General features: G+C 42.4%; 1 protein-coding gene across 1 annotated transcript in view; it reads left to right on the top strand.

The window, feature by feature from the left end:
• Positions 1-4,721, top strand: part of LACTB2 (lactamase beta 2) — a 46,197-nt gene extending 41,476 nt beyond the window's left edge. Inside the window, exons 6-7 of the mRNA XM_002710464.6 lie at positions 3,617-3,698; positions 4,393-4,721. Coding sequence (XP_002710510.1) covers positions 3,617-3,698; positions 4,393-4,436 — 126 coding nt within the window. The 3' untranslated portion in view covers positions 4,437-4,721. The remainder of the gene's footprint in view (positions 1-3,616; positions 3,699-4,392) is intronic.
• The last annotated feature ends 11,347 nt before the right edge of the window (positions 4,722-16,068 follow it).

Here is a 16,068-nt window from a genome sequence, read left to right as displayed (position 1 = left end):
GAGAGAGATCTTCCATCTGCTGGTTCACTCCACAAATGGCAACAACAGCTAGGGCTGGGCCAAGCTGATGCCAAGAGCCAGGAACTCCATCCATGTCTCCCACATGGGTGGCAGGGACCCAAGCACTTAGGACATCTTCAGCTGTTTTCCCAGGCATATCAGCAGGGAGCTAGATCAAAAGTGGAGCAGCCAGGACTCGAACCAGCACTCATATGGGATGCCAGCATTGCAGGTGGTAGATTAACCCACTGTGCCACAATACCAGCCCCTAGAACAAGTCTTAGTCCCATAAGTAATGCAGTTTTGTAGATTTAATACCAGAAGTCTAAACTTCTAGAACACTGAGATCAAACAAAAACTGGCCTTAGAAAACTAAAATAGCTATCCTGAGCCATCATTAACCTTAGAATCCTTATTCTGTAGGAAACACTGCTACCAACAGCCAGATGCTTAAGCTTGATAATAACTTTTATATTCTTTTTTAAAGATTTATTTATTTATTTGAAAGTCAGAGTTACACAGAGAGAGGATAGGCAGAGAGAGAGAGAGAGAGAGGGAAAGAGAGAGAGAGAGAGTCTTCCATCGGATGATTCATTCCCCAGTTGGCCGCAACAGCCCGAGCTGCGCTGATCTGGAGCCAGGAGCTTCTTCAGGTCTCCCTCATGGGTGCAGGGACCCAAGGACTTGGGCCATCTTCCACTGCTTCCCCAGGCCATAACAGTGAGCTGGATTGGAAGTGAAGCAGCCGGGACTTGAACCAGCATCCATATGGGTTGGCGGCGTTTCAGGCCAGGGCGTTAACCCGCTGCGCCACAGCGCTGGCCCCAACTTCTATATTCTTAAGCCATCTTCTGATGGCCTAGCCTGCAGCAAATGAGGAGTAATCTTCCAGAGACAAATATTGTGAAAATAGCAGTGAGAAGTTGTAGAAATGCTTAATCATAAAGAAAACATAAAATAGGTGCTGGCACTGTGGCACAAGAGGTTAATCCTCCACCTGCGGTGCCAGCATCCCTTATGGGTGCCTGTTCTAGTCCAGGCTGCTTCTCTTCCGATCCAGCTCTCTGCTGTGGCCTAGGAAAGCATTAGAAGATGGCCCAAGTCCTTGGGCCCCTGCACCCACATGGGAGACCCAGAAGAAGCTCCTGGCTCCTGGCTTCGGATCGTCGCAACTCCAGCAGTTGCGGCCATCTGGGGAGTGAACCAATGGAAGGAAGACCTCTCTGTCTCTTTCTCTCACTGTCTGTAACTCTACCTCTCAAATAAATAAATAAAATATTTAAGAGAAAATACATAGCAAAGAACATACATGATTTTTTAAAAGATTTTATTTATTTATTTATTTGAGAGGTAGAGTTACAGACAGTGAGAAGTAGAGAGAGAGAGAGAGAGGTCTTCTATCCACTGGTCCATTCCCCAAGTGGCCACAACGGCCAGAGCTGCGCTGATCTGAAGCCAGGATCCAGGAGTTTTTCCACGTCTCCCACACAGGTGAAGGGGCCCAAGTGCCTAGACCATCTTCTACTGCTTTTGCAGGTCATAGGAGAGAGCTGGATTGGAAGTGGAGCAGCCAGGAGTTGAACCGGCGCCACAGGGAGAGGATTACTGTGCCACAATGCCAGTCCCCGCATACGTGATTTAGTACAGGAGAAAAGAGCTGCTCACTCAGTGGCCTCTCAGCATGTCACTGTGTGACAGCACTATCTGGCAATCAGTGCAGTTCAGTCTTTCAGCAAATATTTATTATATATCTGCAATGCAGGTAATATAGCTCAGTGGTTAAAGATGCTGGCTTTAGAGTAAAATGATCTATGTTCACAAATTCCTACTGCCGCAATTTGTACAGCCATAAAATACATTGCACACCATCAAAAAGAAGAAGACAGCCAATTATCCAACTCAGTAAACATCAATGTTAAAGGGAAGTCTTGGGAAGAAATTTCAAGGGGCCAGCACCGTGGCTCACTTGGTTAATCCTCTGCCTGCGGCGCCAGCATCCCATATGGGTGCCGGGTTCTAGTCCTGGTTGCTTCTCTTCTAATCCCCCTCTCTGCTGTGGCCCGGGAAGGCAGTGGAGGATGGCCCAAGTGCTTGGGCCCTGCACCCGCATGCAAGACCAGTAGGAAGCACCTGGCTCCTGGCATCAGATCGGCGTAGCTCCGGCCATAGCAGCCATTTGGGGGGTGAACCAACGGAAGGAAGACCTTTCTCTCTGTCTCTCTCTCTCACTGCCTAACTCTGTCAAATAAAAAATTTAAAAAAGGGGAAGAAAGTTCAGGACAAAGACTAATGGTGAGAGACATGGAGGTCTTCAAAAAGGAGAGATTAGCTTGCTGACTCTGGTACCGCAAGACTGAAAATAATCCAGTGAGTTTTGATTGAGATAATTTGGTGATCTTAGCAAACATTTTCAGAGAGCTAAGAAGTAAAGATAGTGTATTTAATCAAGAAATTTGGTTTCACAGATTTTGCTTTGCTTTTCATTCAGCTAACTGTTGTCAATATTACATTGCTATTTTAGCAAAAGAAAAAGTTGTGATATGTAAGTGATAAGTTGAAGTAAATCTACTTTTTATAAAAAACATGCAATTATGTAATCTAATATAAAAAGCCAGCTGTCTGTAGTAGCATCAAAACTGTATAAGACTAATTTTCATTGATATAGTCCTTCATGTATAAAGTATTAATGAGTTCCTACTATATGCCATTATACTAAATATGGGGTTATTCATAGTGAACAAAACAGACTTGCAACTATCTTTATGGGGTCTACAGTCTATATTATCTGCAGGAATATATGTAGAAATATGGTGACCTGAAAAATATGTACAACATGAAATTCTTTAGTTATTACAATTTTAGAGTATATTTAGGGGTGGACATGTAGTGCAGTGGTTAAGACACTGCTTGGGGGACCCACTCTCTGGTGTAGCAGGTTAAGCCACCATATGTGGCACCAGCACCCATATGGGTGCTGGTTTGAGTCCTGGCTTCTCCACTTCTGATCCAGCTCCCTGCTAATGCACCTGGGAAACCAGCGGAATATGGCCTAAGTGCTTGGGCCCCTCCACCCATGGGAGAGACCTGGATAAAACTCCTGGCTCCAGCCTGGTTCAGCCAGGGATATTGTGTCCATTTAGGGAGTGAACCAGCAGATTGAAGATGTATGTGTGTGTGTGTGTGAGTGTGTTCTTTCTCTGTTTCTCCCTCCCTCTCTGTAATTCTTTCAAATAAACAAACAAACTCTTAAAAAAAAAAAAAAAAAAAGGCACTGCTTGGGACCTCCACATCCCATATTGGAGTTTCTGTTTTGAATCCTGGCTCCTCTGCTGCTGATCCAGCTTCCTGAAGTTGCACACCTTGGGAGGCAGCAGATGCAGGCTCTCATTAGGTAAACCTGGATGGAGTTCCAGGCTTCGGTGGCATTTGGGAAGTCAATCAATGAATGGAAGATTTTTCCTTGTCTCTCTGCCTTTCAAATAAAAATGAACATAAAAAAATAAAAATTATTTAAATGTTTGTTAAACTTCTTTTATTATATTTTCTTTAAAGGTTTCAAAAAGATAAGCTTCTTTTTTTTAGTAAATGTTTTTCATTCACCTTTGTTTTCTTTTAGAATATTCCTGAGAACTTACATAAAATGGCTGAACATAATGTCTCTCTTCATTTGAAAAAACTAGAAAAAGAAGGAAAAATATGTAAGTACACTTTTGAATCTTAATTCTTTTATCACCAGCATTTTGTCTTAAAGATGTATTTATTCATTTATTTAAAAGGCAGAGAGAGAGAGACAAAGAGAGAAAGAATGCTTCCATCCACTGTAAAATACTTTAACAGATACACCAGTTTTCTTTTAGGAAAAATAGCATCCTTCAGAGTTCTCCCTTGAATATCACTCTTAAGTAGGAGAGCTAGGTCCTAGGAAGGTTAGTAGCACTAAGGCAGTACATCACACATTGGAATCCACAGCTCCCACAGCAATTAGAATGGCACGTAAGGTTCCAGTGCTCACCTACAAGAGTGACAGGCAAAGGCAAGTCAAGAAGATAGCTTCTCTTTTCCCATACCACAAGACCACGAAGAGTTTTATGAGTGAAAGAACTGGGAACACCCAGAGGTTTTAATTAGTAGTAAAGGCAGTAAACTCAAATATATTAAATCAGTCATTCTGTAATTATTTACTAGTGACAGAAGTTTTACATTAAAACAAGCGGTTAAAGACTTGAGTTTCATGTGGAAGCCTCCAAGTGTTTATACATATAAAGAAAAATGACTCTGCTGAGCAACAGAATTACTTTAAAGAATGAGAGTTTCTTCTAGCCACAAGACAACTTAAAATCCAATAGATTTACTTATCTGTTGTTAAATTTTACTCTCTTTTTCTTTCCACAGTCAGAAGCACAGATCCTGGCAAGAAATGGAGAGCTGTTCTTTAGTTTCAGATTAATTAAAGCTTTGTTCCATTTTGCTTTTAGAGAGGATGGTATGTTTTCTTATGGCTCATTTAGAGAGAACATAAGAGTGGGGAACATTGAAAATTACCCTAAAGATCATTAAAATAATGTCATGATTATTCTGAAATCAATAAATTACATTACACATCTACAATACAGGTATTTCAGAATTTTACCAAAAATTCAGAATCCAACAGTTTATTGCTGTTTAATAATAATCATTAGTGGTTACTTTAAAATAATAAAATTTGTATAATTTAAAATGGATAATTTTCTTGGAGATTAGTTTTCTGTTACCAGTTATCAATAATATTTTATCGGCCAGCGCCGTGGCTTACTAGGCTAATCTTCCGCCGCCTGTGGTGCCAGCACACTGGGTTCTAGTTCCGGTTGGGGCACTGGATTCTGTCCCGGTTGCTCCTCTTCTAGTCCAGCTCTCTGCTGTGACCTGGGAAGGCAGTGGAGGATGGCCCAGGTCCTTGGGCCCTGCACCCGCATGGGAGACCAGGAGGAAGCACCTCGCTCCTGGCTTTGGGTCAGTGCAGCACGCCAGCCACAACACGCTGGCTGTAGCAGCCACTTGGGGGGTGAACCAACGGAAAAAGGAAGACCTTTCTCTGTCTCTCTCTCTCACTGTCTAACTCTGCCTGTCAAAAAAATAAATAAATAAAAGAAAAATAAATAAATAAAAAATTAAAAAATATCATTTTCTTTAGCTGCACAGATTTAAATGTGCTCCTAAATTTTCCCCAACCCTTGTCTTACATAAAGACAAGGGTTTTATTATCTGTAGATAATAGCTTTATTTTCATGTTTCTGTCAATTTCATTATGATTAAGTATTGGTTCTGTAGTTTTGTGTATTGTTATAATGATATCCCACAAATGATATGTGGAAAGCAACTTTTGGTAATTGAAAAATGTTAAATGCACAACTAAAAGTATTATGTGGTGAATTATTTTTGAAGTTCATTATTACAACCAATGTATATTCCAACTTTACCTCTTATTATATGGTCATCAGTTTATATGTTAATTATATTTGAAAAGTCTATTTTTAAATTAAAGGGTTATAAGATAGGGCATTTCTTATAATACTGGTTTTCTTAATAGTAGTTACATTCACAAGGTAGCCTATTTTCAATTCCCAGTTAAAAGTAACCCATAAAGTGGCCAAACTACCATATAAAAATAAGCTAAAAATTGTTAAGAAGGTATATTTTTTACTCTCCACTAAATAACTAATATACAAATTAAAAAATTTTTTCATTGACATGCTCATCTCCTTTTACCCCTTTTCCCAAGGTTCCTAGTATTTTCATAGTATTCTAATCCACTTATTCTCATGTCTTGGAAAACTTTTGTACTCCCAGTACTGTTCCACATTACAAAATAACCATAAACTCAACAACCAAAAAATACACCAAAAGAAGTGCCCATTTTCCACAGAAGATATGCAGATGATCAATAAACACATCAAGACTTCAACATCAATAATCATTGGAGAAATGCAGATCAATACAACAAGATACCACTTTATACCCATTAGGATGGCTATTTTTTAAAAAGACCAGAAAATAGCAAATATTAGAGAAGACATGGAGAATTGCTGATGGGAGTATAAAATGATATAGCCACATGGAAAACAATATGGTGCTTCCTCAAAACTTTAAGCACAGAATTAGTAGATGATCCAGCAATTCCACTTTTGAGAGTATATTCCAAAAAAATTAAATTAGTACACCCACGTTCACAATAGCATTATTCACAGCAATCAAGGTGGAAACAACCTAAGTGTCCATTGAAAAATGATTAGATAAATAAAATATGGTACATACATACAAAAGGATGCTACTCTACAAAATTCTGATACATGCTGTAGCATGGGTAAACCTTAAAGACGTTATGCTAAGTGAAATAAGGCAGTCACAAAAAGACAATATTGTATAACTCCACTTATATGAGATACTCAGAACAGTCAAATTCATGGAGACAGAAAGTAGAGTGTTGGCTGCCAGGGATGGTGAACAGAGGATAGAAGAGAGTTACTGCCTTGTTTTTGGGTGAGGAGTTTCGGTGGTGGTGGTGACTGCAATATAATGTAAGTGTGATGCACTGGATACTACCTTTAAAAACAGTTAAAATGGTAATTTTAAAAATAATAACTAAGTATCCTCTCCAGTAGCACTATAGAAAGTGAAAAAGTCCATACTTCCATTCCATGAATTGAATGCATATCAGCCAAATGTAAACAGAAATCTGATAAAGTGAAAATATGAATGAGTTTTCTTCTGAACTTGCTTCACCTCCATTCTCTCCTCTCTTTGAATGAAAACACCATTCATTTGGTCAAATCAGACAGTATTCTTGATGCCTCCCTCCCTCATATCATGCCCAAATCTTCACCAAGTACCTACTGCTTATTCTGCCCCCAAAATTTATCACTCCCTCTTATTCCACCAGCACTCTTGAACCCAGGCCATCCTCTTACCTAAACTAGCATGATCACCTTCAATTCTGTGCTCCCTATGTCTGTTCTTGGAAGAGATTAGAGGACAAGGATGATTAAAGGCCTTCTGGGCCAGGGGAATCTCTGGTAAAAGTCATGGGATCATGGTCTAAAAGGTACCGTGGCACACCTCAGATACTGCAGTAGATTTATTGGAACAGGGATAATAATGGAAGCTGATTAAATGTATTGGCTGGTGAGAGTCTGAGAACTTTAGTGAAAACAGGTATTCACTGCATGTATGTTTTATGCCAGGTACTGGGCTAAACAGTGGGAATACAGAGGCAAACAAAACAGCACCTGTACTCTCAAAAGAAGCTCATATTCTAGTTGTAGAGACATAATTACAATATGCAGTACCACAGCAAGTTTCTGGAGTGCAGTGGTTATCGTGCTCACCTCACAATATGCAGTACCATTAAGTTTGCTTGGAGTAAAGGAAGAGTATGTAACCTGGCTGGGATATCAAGAGTTGCTTAGAGGAGCCTAAGTAACCAGATGAAGTTAGGGATATTTGTTTGGGAGACAGGAGGCAGAATTCCATTTAGAAGAACTAGCACATGTGCATAAACAGGGCACGGCATCACAGGGTTGGAGAACGAATTTGTATGACTAGAATATAAGGTGCTTGTGGGTTGAAGTTACAGGGAGAGCAAGGATCTCATGGGAACACAGAAATCACACAAGAACCACTATGTTGTCTTCAGCCCTGCTTCCCCTTGCTACCACCCTCCCTCTTATCTGCAGGGAATAAATTCCAAGACCTGCTGTGGATGGCTGGAACCTGATAGTATCAAATTCCATTATGTAATGCGGTTTCTCATTTATACGTACCCATGTTAAAGGCTTATAAATTAGGCACAGTAAGATATTACAATGCCTAATAGACTAATAATAAAGTAGAAAAGAATAAATGAATGTGGTCTCAAAATATCTTGTTGTACATTGACTGTTTCACTTAAAAGAAGCACTTTATGGCTTCTCTCTTTTGGTATAGCCAAAACCCCAGCATCTCTACTCCTGTGCTCTGGGGCCGTTACTAAATAAAATAAAAGTTTACTTGAACACAAGTACTGAATACCACCACGGTCAATCTGATGAACTGAGATGGCTATTAATAGGTGAGCAGCATCTACAGCATGGATATGCTGGAGGAAGAAATGCTTCCCATCCCAGGCCAGACAAAAGGAAATGGTGCAGGAGTTAATCACATGACACAGAGTGGGATGCAATTTAAAACTTAGGAATTATTTGTTTCTGGAATGTTCCATGAAATATATTCAGACTGTAGTTGACCAAGGGTAACTGAAACCACAGAAAAATGAAACCACAGCTAAGGGGATACTACTAGGAATTGGAAAGCAAGTCAAGTTCCAGGACAGTTGTATTATTATTTTGTGGTCTCCACAACAGCAAGAGTTTTCCCTTCCATTATGGTGACTTTGTGCCACTCTGTGTTTCTAGCACTCCAGCCAATTACTTTACTCTGCACTCAGTATACTCAGTAGTTTTGGATTACTCATAGTTGCTGCTTTCTCATTTTCGGTTTACTCAGGAGTTTCTACAATCTTCTTGTCAACACCTCTGTCTTCTCTCTGCCATCTGAAACTTCTGTTTTATAGAAGAAGACCTGTTGGTACAATTATGCTCTGAAACAGTTTTCTTGCAATACTGTTCTTCATGTTACTAACCAGCTTTTATGGTGACTGCAGTAGACCAATCATCTGAACCCCACTTTAACAGAGACAGAGGGCAGGGTAGGCATTCTGAAATTTGGTCTTTTCAACACAGTGGGGGAAGGAAAAAGCAGAAGGAGGTAACAGGAGAAATATTTAAGAGAAATAAAACACACTTATTAGACCTTGAGAGATGGGATTCAGGTAGGAAAGGAGAAGTCTAAAAGAGCTATGGATTTCTGGCTTGCACAGCTGGGTGGATGATGATGAGAGAATACAGGAAAAAGGGTAGGACACGTGCAGAAAGGAGAAAAGATGATAGTGCACTATAGATAACAGTTTGCAGTACAAGACAACATGCGGAGGAGATAACTCATAGGCTCTGAGGTATACGGAATTGGGGCTAAACAGATTGTTACAGATGACAGAAACTTAGAAGGGCAAGATGATTGTTGGATATGACCGACTTGAGAAGGACAAAGATGGAACTAGGCTTAAGAACATGATCAAAGAGGACCAGCATTGTGGAATAGCAGGTAAAGCTGCCCCTCTGATGCCAGCACCCCATATTGATACCTGTTGAGTTCTGGCTGCTCCACTTCCAATCCAACTCCCTGCTAATGCACCTGGGAAAGCAGTGGAAGATGGCCCAAGTCCTTGGGCCCCTGCACACCCACATAGGAGACCCAGAAGAACTTCCCAGCTCCTGGCTTCAACCTGGCCCAACCCTAGCTGTTGTGGCCATTTGGGGATTGAACCAGTGGATGGAAGATCCATCCCTTTCTTCCCACCCCACCTCCACTTAACTCTGCCTTTCAGATAAATAAATCTTAAAATACACACACACCCCTACAAGATCAAGGATTGGATCCCATCCGTGCAACCCTAAACCTCTCACCTCCATAGACCCCACAGCCAGTGATTGGCTTCTTGTGACAGAGCATGTGGCTATGGGAAGCTCCGGGCTCATATACTAACTACTCCATGGCCAGCAGGAAAAGCTGGTTTTTCCAGCTTTGTCTTTCCTAGGGGAAGGACTCAGCAATTTATGCTGGCTCCATCCCCATTCCATAGACCAGCCTTTGTGATCAAGGAAACACAAGGCTCTGTATTTGGCCCCACTCTACTCTCATGCCTCCACCTGTGGCAGGAGTGTGAGGTCTGCTCTCAGAAAAGAGTATCACAGGAAGATTCTGGACCAACTGTTGCCTTACTGAATAGCTTTCCTTTTTTCTAATGTGTGTAAAATATGTAATAAATCAGAATTCTGTGCAGTAGCTCACAGAATGGGCCAACTTTGTACAGTTTTACTTTTTTGTGTGTGTTTCTGTGCAACTTTGAGTATTTTTTAAATCAAAGAGGAGTATTTTCTTCTCTCCAGATTGTCACTTCAAGAAGTCAGTGAAATGGCTAGGGGCAGGGAGGCTACACTCCTGGAGAAAATGAGAAAAGATTCAAGGGCAGATGTTCTTAGTTCTGCCCATGCTCCTTATCAGTGTCCCCTCCCTTACAAGTCTCCCTGTGCTGTTCTGAGGAAGAGTGGATCAGAACAAGAGTCGCTCCTGGTTTCTAGGCAGTGGTGGAGCAGGAAAACAATTATTAGTCTTTCCCTCTATTCTATTTTTTTGAGGGTGCTTAAAAGGATTCTTTATTTTGGTATGGAAAAAAGTTCAGTGTTAGAAATCCTAATTGTGAAAATGTTAGTTTAGCTGCATTGATGCTGGACCTTTGAAAACAAATTAGGAGTCAAAGTGGGGTTGGGTGTATGTACATATATATTTACTTGTGGGTGTGTAAAATGTCTTTAAAAAAATACCAAAAAGATCAAACTTGCTGCATTGAGGAGAACTTAGAGGTGGCTGAGGGATAAGGGATGGGACCAGAAACTTTACAAGGCACTCTCTTACATTTTTGAATTTTAAATTACTTGAATGTCTTGCGTGTTCAAATATAAATAAGAAAACAAATTATACTCAAAATCAATGGCCTAAACCTGTCCCACAGAATCCAGTGAGGTAGTCCCCAGAACAGTGGGGCAGCACCTGATCCGTAGGGAAATGGAATGCGGAGCTGCACCCCATCTCCAGAGCTCACAAAAGAGGACTGGGTTAGAGATGCAGAGTAGAAGTGCTGAGACATGGCCGGCGCCGCGGCTCACTAGGCTAATCCTTCGCCTAGTGGCGCCTGCACATCAGGTTCTAGTCCCGGTCGGGGCGCCGGATTCTGTCCCAGTTGCCCCTCTTCCAGGCCAGCTCTCTGCTGTGGCCAGGGAGTGCAGTGGAGGATGGCCCAAGTCCTTGGGCCCTCCACCCACATGGGAGACCAGGAGAAGTACCTGACTCCTGCCATCGGATCAGCACGGTGGGCCGGCCACAGCACGGCGGCTGTGGTGGCCATTGGAGGGTGAACCAACGGCAAAGGAAGACCTTTCTCTCTGTCTCTCTCTCTCACTGTCCACTCTACCTGTCAAAAAAAAAAAAAAAAAAGTGCCGAGACTGCGAGACTGGGAGACTGCAGTTGAAGCAGAGGGTAAGTGTGGGCAGACAACCTTGGGGTGGGTGTACAGGAAGGGAAGCTGACAGGGAAGATTAAGAAAGACTGACCAGGGGCCGGCGCTGTGGCATAGTAGGTTAATCCTCTGCTTGCAGTCCTGGCATCCCATAAGGGTGCCAGTTCTAGTCCCGGCTGCTCCTCTTCCGATCCAGCTCTCTGCTTGCCCTGGGAAAGTAGTAGAAGATGGCCCAAGAGCTTGGGCCCCTGCACCTTCAAGGGAGATCCAAAAGAAGCTCCTGGCTCCCAGCTTCAGATTGGCCCAGCTCTGGCCAGTGCAGCCATTTGGGGAGTGAACCAGCAGATGGAAGACCCTGGGCTATCAGGCTGTCTCTCCCTCTCACTGTCTGTAACTCTACCTGTCAAATAAATAAATAAAATCTTTAAAAAAGGAAAGATTGACCAAGGACAGGACAGTTAATGGGGGAATGAGGATAGAAAAAACAAGAGAGGTGTCTGAAAAAGGAAAGATCAACAGTGTTAAATGAGAGCTCTTATTTTAATGTGGTTCACATTTATTTTATCCACTATTGGGTTATCTAGCATTAAATTCTCAACAGTGCTTACCACAAATTTTATTCTGAGAGACTGCTCTTAAATGCCACATTTTAAATATTCTGAGTCCCCAACAAATCCACATTAAACACTATTAACATTATGTAGTTTCTTTTAAAGATATTAAGCATTATTCTTCAAAAACTTAGGTTTTAGTACTGGTTATTTATGGCAGATTAACCACATGTTTATTGCTATGCCTTTCCAAGACCCAGTGAAAAATAATATATAGTAGAGTGTACATAAAAATCATAGCAAAAGGTATAAACCTGCACAGACAAAGTGCAAGAGGAGACTAGAGATCCCAGTCCAGTTCTGAAAGACAGCAGAACTAGGGCAGTAATGAAACATAAACTAAAATTGCTGTAGGAACAAAGAGAGCCAGTCCACCCTAGCAGCTCCCTGAGAAAATCAGGATTAGAGGTACTGCAGTTAGCTGGTATCTTAAAATGGGGTTGCTGACAGCCTGACTGCCCAGCATACCCCAATGTCCCCTCCCCAGTGTAACCATCCCTTTCCCCAAGCCATAAAAAAAAAAAAAAAAAAAAAAAAAAAACAAAGTTTATCTTAGAGGTGAAGGCAGAAAAGAAGTGAATATCAGAACAGTCGGCCTCCATTCCTTACTATCTTCCCTATTCTCTCCTTACCATCCCCAGAACAGTGACTTCAGAGTATATGAAGGCCAGATCCAAGATTGTCTAGAGAAAGTCAACGTCTCTGGAGAGGAAAAACCGTCACCTGCAGTTATATGTGGCTTCTCCGACAAGAGGGCCACATCTCCCTATAAAGAAGCCTAGCAGTTGGCAAATGCTCCCATACCCCTATCTATGGATACTTGGACAGTTTCCAATCAGTAACTCCTAGGCAGAAATCCAAAGATCACTAGAAATGAAAGCACAAAAGAGACAGAAGGAAAAAAGATGATGCTGGGAAAGAACTTTTAATTAGTATCCTTGGATAAGGAAAGCATTATCATTCATAAAATAAGAACAGAATATTATGCAAAATAGTTCTCTAAAAGCTTTGCTTTTTAAAAAGATTTTTTTTTTGAAAGGCAGAGTTACAGAAAGAGAGAGAAGGAGAGACAGATCTTACATCAACTAGTTCACTCCCCAAATGGTCACAATGGCTAGGACTGGATCAGGTTGAAGCCAGCAGCCTAGAACTCCATGCAGATCTCCTACATGGATGGCAAGAGCCCGAGCACTTAGACCATCTTCACTGCTTCCCCAGGCACACTACCAGGTAGCTGGGTCAGACACACAACAGCCAGCAGTCGAACCAGCACCCATATTTCAATGCCAGCATTGCAGTCTGGGCTTACCCCACTGTGCCACAACTCCAGCCCCTAAAACTTTGGAAAGTAAAACTACATAACCAAAATTTAAAATCTGGAAAAAAAAATTAAGTTTGTTCTCAGGGCTGGCATCCTGGTACAATAGGTTAAGCCACTGTCTAGGATGCCAGCATCCCACATGAACATTGGTTCCAGACCCAGCTGCTCCACTTTGATCCAGCTCCTTGCTAATATGCCTGGGAAAGCAGCAGAAGATGCCCCCAAGTGCTTGGATCCCTGCTACCCTCACAGGAGACCGGAATGAACTGGAAGGCTGCCATCCATGTAGCAGACCACATAGAGTTCCAGGCTCCTGGCTTTGGCTTGGCCCAGTCCTGCCCCAAGTACTTGGACCCTTGCCACCCACGTGGGAGACCCAGATGGAGTTCCAGGCTCCTGGCTTCTGATTGGCCTCTGTGGCCATTTGGGGAGTGGCCAAGTGGATGGAAGAGCTCTGTCTCCTCTCCTCTCCCTTCCTGCCCCTAAATCTGCCTTTCAAACAAATAAATTATTTAAGTTTCTAGAAAATAGAAGAATAGAAAAAAAGTCCAAGGGGTTGTTCTAAAAGTCTGTTGAAAATGTGTATTGTGGGGCCGGCACCGCGGCTCAATAGGCTAATCCTCTGCCTTGCAGAACCGGCACACCGGGTTCTAGTCCAGGTCGGGGCGCCAGATTTTGTCCCAGTTGCCCCTCTTCCAGGCCAGCTCTCTGCTATGGCCAGGGAGTGCAGTGGAGGATGGCCCAAGTGCTTGGGTCCTGCACCCGCATGGGAGACCAGGAGAAGCACCTGGCTCCTGGCTTCGGATCAGCGCGGTGCACCAGCCGTGGCGGCCATTGGAGGATGAACCAACAGCAAAGGAAGACCTTTCTCTCTGTCTCTCTCTCTCACTGTCCACTCTGCTTGTACAAAGAAAAAAAAAAAAGTGTATTGTGAAAAAGAAACTATGTATAGAATTCAAAACTTTTTGCACCAAAATAAATTTATCTTTTAATTCCATTTTCCCAAAAGTCTTTTTTAAGTACCCTCAAGATAAAATATTTTAGGAGAAAACTATGAGGCACATTAGTTAACAGGGGGAAAAAGCAAATGAAAATAGAGGGGTAAAAATTATCAAGACAAAAAAACAAGGAAATGTTCTAGAACTGGAAGATAGTAATCTAAATTGAAAGGATCTACTAAGTACCCAATAATGTAAAAAAGATAAAATAATCCACACGAAGTCATACTACCATGAAATGTCAGGATATTAGAGATAAAGAGAAGCTCTAAGAAGTCTGCGTTCTGATGTGGGACTGCGGGTTTAGAACCAGAAGGGAACATGAATAACAATGCCACTGGGTTTTTCAACAAAACAGTAGATATTAGGACTCACAATGAGGGAGAAATTACTTGTATAGTAGAAATCTATAACCGCCAGCGCCACGGCTCATTAGGCTAATGCTCCGCCTAGCGGCGCCAGCACCCAAGGTTCTAGTCCCAGTTGGGGCGCCGGTTCTGTCCCGGTTGCTCCTCTTCCAGTCCAGCTCTCTGCTGTGGAGGCAGTGGAGGATGGCCCAAGTGCTTGGGCCCTGCACCCCATGGGAGACCAGGAGGAAACACCTGGCTCCTGGCTTTGGATCAGCACAGCGCACCGGCCACAATGTGCTGGCCGCAGCGGCCACTTCGGGGGTGAACCAATGGAAAAAGGAATACCTTTTTCTCTGTCTCTCTCTGGCTCGCTGTCTAACTCTGCCTGTAAAAAAAAAAAAAAAAAAAAAAAAAAAAAAAAAGAAATCTATAACCAACCAACCAGTCAATCATATAAATGCAAAGACTCAGAAAGTATTTCTGCCATGCACTGCTCTCTAGGGAATTGCTGTATGATGTGCTCCAGAAAAAAAAAAGAAAAAGAAAAAGAAAAAGAAAAGAAAAGAAAGAAAGCACACAAATGAAATGGTGAATCCACATAGAAAAATTACAGTGGGAGGCCGGCGCTGCGGCTCACTAGGCTAATCCTCCGCCTTGCGGCGCCGGCACACCGGGTTCTAGTCCCGGTCGGGGCGCCGGATTCTGTCCCAGTTGCCCCTCTTCCAGGCCAGCTCTCTGCTGTGGCCAGGGAGGGCAGTGGAGGATGGCCCAAGTACTTGGGCCCTGCACCCCATGGGAGACCAGGATAAGTACCTGGCTCCTGCCATCGGATCAGCGCGGTGCGCCGGCCGCAGCGTGCCGGCCGTGGCGGCCATTGGAGGGTGAACCAACGGCAAGGAAGACCTTTCTCTCTGTCTCTCTCTCTCACTGTCCACTCTGCCTGTCAAAACAAACAAACAAACAAACAAACAAAAAATTACAGTGGGAATTTCTGAGACAAAAATATGCTCCAGATTGGAGCAAGAGGAAGGGGTGTTTCTGAGAGAGACCTCAAGGGCAAAAAAGGAGACAACAAATTATCTGATATGTTTGAACATGAGAGGAAGGTAGGAAGCTACCATAGCTGTAGCTGAGCAATTGAAACAATGATGAGTTCGTAGAAAACTATGCTGGTGGGAAAAAAAGGAGGCAATTATTGATTTCAAAAAACAGAAGTTATTGAAAGAAAGAAAGAATCATAAGATACTCTTTCTGCATTTTGACACAGGCAGTTGTATAAACACTAGCTAAAAATTGTGTTATAGGATGATAAGAGAAAGGAAATGGGAGATCAATGATCCTAAGTCATTGCATATGGTAACAGAAACTCAACAAAATGTAAAATTGATTAAAAACAGAATTTTATTCATTAATACTAGGAAAAAATATCTACAAAGTTTAAAGTGCTTGCCTTTTCTTTAAAGATGTATTTAGTTATTTATCTGAAAGGCTGAGAGAAAATGAGACAGATTCCACCTGCTGATTCACTCCCCAAATAACTGCAACAGCCTGGTCTGGTGTAGGCCAAAGCCAGCAACAGGAAACTCCACCCATCTGCAAGCCCCTAAAGCACTTGCCGTGTCCAATGGGGCAAGGATGTGA

The sequence above is a fragment of the Oryctolagus cuniculus genome, chromosome 6 (assembly GCF_051225735.1).
Source record: "Oryctolagus cuniculus isolate XC-2025 breed Fujian yellow rabbit chromosome 6, ASM5122573v1, whole genome shotgun sequence".
Classification (NCBI taxonomy): Eukaryota; Metazoa; Chordata; class Mammalia; order Lagomorpha; family Leporidae; genus Oryctolagus; species Oryctolagus cuniculus.
Note: the sequence above shows the minus strand (reverse complement) of the source record. Positions and strands in the feature narration are given on the sequence as shown.